The following is a 5,130-nucleotide window of genomic DNA, read 5'->3' as shown; positions in this document are numbered from 1 at the left end:
AATATAGAAGAATATACGAGAATATGCCAAAATATACTAGAATATAGCAGAATATGAAAGAATATACCATAATATTACTAGAATATAGAAGAATATACGAGAATATACCTGAATATACCTGAATATACTAGAATATAGCAGAATATACCAGAATATACCATAAGAATTACTAGAATATACCAGAATATACCTGAATATACCTGAATATACTAGAATATAGCAGAATATTCCAGAATATACTTGAATATACCAGAATATACCATAATATTACTCGAATGTAGAAGAATATACGAGAATATAAGATAATATTACTAGAATATAGGAGTATATACCATAATATTACTCGAATATAGAAGAATATACGAGAATATGCCAAAATATACTAGAATATAGCAGAATATACTAGAATATAGCAGAATATACCAGAATATACCAGAGTATACCATAATATTACTCGAATATGGAAGATTATACGAGAATATAGCATAATATTACTAGAATATAGAAGAATGTACCAGAATATACCATAATATTACTAGAATATAGAAGAATATACCAGAATATACCATAATATTACTAGAATATAGAAGAATATACCAGAATATTCCATAATATTACTAGAATATAGAAGAATATAGCAGAATATACCATAATATTACTAGAATATAGAAGAATATACCAGAATATACCATAATATTACTAGAATATAGAAGAATATAACAGAATATACTATAATATAGCAGAATATACCAGAATATTCCAGAATATACCAGAATATACCATAATATTACTCGAATATAGAAGAATATACGAGAATATACAAGAATATACTAGAATATAGCAGAATATACTAGAATATACGAGAATATAGCTGAATATGCCAGAATATACCATAATATTACTAGAATATACAAGAATATACGAGAATATACCTGAATATACTAGAATATAGCAGAATATGCCAGAATATACCATAATATTACTAGAATATAGAAGAATATACCAGAATATACCATAATATTACTAGAATATAGAAGAATATACGAGAATATACCTGAATATACTAGAATATAGCAGAATATGCCAGAATATACCATAATATTACTAGAATATAGAAGAATATAACAGAATATACTATAATATAGCAGAATATACCAGAATATTCCAGAATATACCAGAATATACCATAATATTACTCGAATATAGAAGAATATACGAGAATATACCTGAATATACTAGAATATAGCAGAATATGCCAGAATATACCATAATACTACTAGAATATAGAAGAATATACCAGAATATACCATAATATTACTAGAATATAGAAGAATGTACCAGAATATACCATAATATTACTAGAATATAGAAGAATATACCAGAATATACCATAATATTACTAGAATATAGAAGAATATACCAGAATATACCATAATATTACTAGAATATAGAAGAATATACCAGAATATACCATAATATTACTAGAATATAGAAGAATATACCAGAATATACCATAAGAATTACTAGAATATACCAGAATATACCTGAATATACCTGAATATACTAGAATATAGCAGAATATACCAGAATATACTTGAATATACCAGAATATACCATAATATTACTCGAATGTAGAAGAATATACGAGAATATACGATAATATTACTAGAATATAGGAGTATATACCATAATATTACTCGAATATAGAAGAATATACGAGAATATGCCAAAATATACTAGAATATAGCAGAATATGAAAGAATATACCATAATATTACTAGAATATAGAAGAATATACGAGAATATACCTGAATATACCTGAATATACTAGAATATAGCAGAATATACCAGAATATACCATAAGAATTACTAGAATATACCAGAATATACCTGAATATACCTGAATATACTAGAATATAGCAGAATATTCCAGAATATACTTGAATATACCAGAATATACCATAATATTACTCGAATGTAGAAGAATATACGAGAATATAAGATAATATTACTAGAATATAGGAGTATATACCATAATATTACTCGAATATAGAAGAATATACGAGAATATGCCAAAATATACTAGAATATAGCAGAATATACTAGAATATAGCAGAATATACCAGAATATACCAGAGTATACCATAATATTACTCGAATATGGAAGATTATACGAGAATATAGCATAATATTACTAGAATATAGAAGAATGTACCAGAATATACCATAATATTACTAGAATATAGAAGAATATACCAGAATATACCATAATATTACTAGAATATAGAAGAATATACCAGAATATTCCATAATATTACTAGAATATAGAAGAATATAACAGAATATACTATAATATAGCAGAATATACCAGAATATTCCAGAATATACCAGAATATACCATAATATTACTCGAATATAGAAGAATATACGAGAATATACAAGAATATACTAGAATATAGCAGAATATACTAGAATATACGAGAATATAGCTGAATATGCCAGAATATACCATAATATTACTAGAATATACAAGAATATACGAGAATATACCTGAATATACTAGAATATAGCAGAATATGCCAGAATATACCATAATATTACTAGAATATAGAAGAATATACCAGAATATACCATAATATTACTAGAATATAGAAGAATATACGAGAATATACCTGAATATACTAGAATATAGCAGAATATGCCAGAATATACCATAATATTACTAGAATATAGAAGAATATAACAGAATATACTATAATATAGCAGAATATACCAGAATATTCCAGAATATACCAGAATATACCATAATATTACTCGAATATAGAAGAATATACGAGAATATACCTGAATATACTAGAATATAGCAGAATATGCCAGAATATACCATAATACTACTAGAATATAGAAGAATATACCAGAATATACCATAATATTACTAGAATATAGAAGAATGTACCAGAATATACCATAATATTACTAGAATATAGAAGAATATACCAGAATATACCATAATATTACTAGAATATAGAAGAATATACCAGAATATACCATAATATTACTAGAATATAGAAGAATATACCAGAATATACTGTAGCGGCTAGCGGGGCGCCGGAAGAGAAATCTTCAGCGCACCAGCACCAAGAAAGATTTATGGTTTGCACAGCATAAGACGCTATTTGTGAGAAAACGTCTTTAACGTTTTTGGCCACTTAGCGGACAGATGTGTCCTTGTAGTTCCTAGCGACGAACTCAATAGCGCAAGTGGACGCCATAAATTTTGGGTAGTCTAAGGGTCTCCAGCCTAGAGTGTCCCAGCGACGCGTGCCTGGTTTCTATCACCCGGGAAAGCTGGGCCCATTGACGTAAGCCAGCAGTCACGTACCGCACTTAGCACGGGGCCCGGAAGACACCCCGCTGCATCACCAAAATTAGATTTTTAGCAGAACGACACGCTCACCCTTCTCACGCACGAGAGGCGTGGAACGTGGGCGTGTTATGCAAAATGCACGGACTGGTGGAAGTTCCCCGCAAGGACTTCCACCAATCAGCCGACAAGCATTTTTGAAGATATAAGGCAGAGACTACCGACGCGAAAGGAGAAGTCACGAAGTCGTGACACAGCCGCGTATCCGCCGAGTGACTTAGAGTCTAGTCCGGTCGTTGCTAAGTTGCAATAACAGTTCAACCGCGAGTCGAAGCGAATCGCCGGTTTTAGTCGAACCACCCCGGACGCTCTCGCGACATCACTCTTTATTGTAAATAAACGACTCAGTCACGTACACCTGATTTGAACACTCATTCTAAGGCACCCGCCTTATATAACCCTGTTCCTTCATTGGTGACCCCGACGTGATCAGGGTGACTGAGTCGCATCACGCGCATTTTTTTTTTTCTTTTCTCTCGAAGTGCGTGTAGTGCAGTGATATTGAAATGGAGACAACGACGCCAGAAGTCAGCAAGGTCGCCATCAGGATCCCACCTTTCTGGCCTGAGCAACCCGAACTGTGGTTCCGCCAAATCGAGGCACAGTTCGCCCTAAACGGGATTACAGCTGACACGACAAAATTTTATCACATACTGTCTCAGCTCGAGCCCAAATACGCGGTGGAAGTGCAGGACATTTTTATAAACCCACCGGAGGCCAACAAGTATGGGACACTAAGGTCCGAACTTCTGAAGAGGCTGTCGGCGACCCAAGGAAAAAGGATCCGGCAGCTGCTGGAGCAGGAGGAAATAGGCGACCGAACCCCGTCGCAATTCTTACGCCATATGCGGAACCTCGCAGGTACCACAGTCAGCGACGAGTTCCTGCGGACCCTGTGGTCAGGTAGACTACCCAACGTGACCAGAGCCATCGTCTCGGCTCAGTCAGACCTGCCATTAAGCAAGCTAGCCGAGATAGCCGACCAGATCCACGCGGAGGTGCAGCCAGCCCAGGTAGCCAGCACGTCGGCCCCAACGCAGTCCGACCGCCTGGCAGAGCTCCTGATCGACCGATTGGAGAAACTGGAGCTTCGAATCGCCGAAACATCCCGACCTTGCAGTCACAAGGGAAGCAGGACGCCCAGACGGAGTCGGTCTTCGTCCAGGTCATCGCGTAAGACGGAGAACGTCTGCTGGTATCACCAGAGGTTTGGGAAGGAGTCCACCAAATGCCGCCAGCCGTGTTCGTATGCGGGAAACGAGTCCCTCCGACACTGACCGCGGCAGCCAGTGACGGAACATCCACCTGCCGCCTCTTCGTCACGGACAAAGTGACGAAGACCGAATACCTCGTCGACACTGGCTCGGACCTTTGTGTGTATCCACGCACACTCGTCAAAGGCCGAGTCAGCAAGACGTCATACGAGATGGTTGCGGCAAACGGATCGACGATCGGCACCTACGGCATCCGCGTGATGGACCTCAACCTGGGACTACGGAGGGCCTTCCAGTGGAGGTTCATCATCGCCGACGTGGGAAAACCCATCATTGGCGCCGACTTCCTCACGCGCTACGGCCTACTGGTGGACCTCAGGCGACGACGCCTGATCGACCAGACGACATCGCGGACGACAACGGGACGCACCGTCGTGGGTTTCACGGACTCCATCCGGACCATCGCGGGAAACTCACGCTACCACCAGCTGC

The 5,130-nt window shown here is 36.9% G+C and overlaps 1 protein-coding gene across 1 annotated transcript; it reads left to right on the top strand.

The window, feature by feature from the left end:
- Positions 1–3,930: 3,930 nt before the first annotated feature.
- On the top strand, positions 3,931–4,327 carry LOC143364862 (uncharacterized; the record flags this gene model as incomplete). The annotated part of the gene is made up of 1 exon (XM_076804960.1): positions 3,931–4,327. A coding segment is annotated over exon 1 (397 nt), but the record flags the coding sequence as incomplete, so codon positions are not given.
- Positions 4,328–5,130: the final 803 nt, after the last annotated feature.

This window comes from Halictus rubicundus, unplaced genomic scaffold (genome assembly GCF_050948215.1).
Source record: "Halictus rubicundus isolate RS-2024b unplaced genomic scaffold, iyHalRubi1_principal scaffold1073, whole genome shotgun sequence".
Classification (NCBI taxonomy): Eukaryota; Metazoa; Arthropoda; class Insecta; order Hymenoptera; family Halictidae; genus Halictus; species Halictus rubicundus.
Note: the sequence above shows the minus strand (reverse complement) of the source record. Positions and strands in the feature narration are given on the sequence as shown.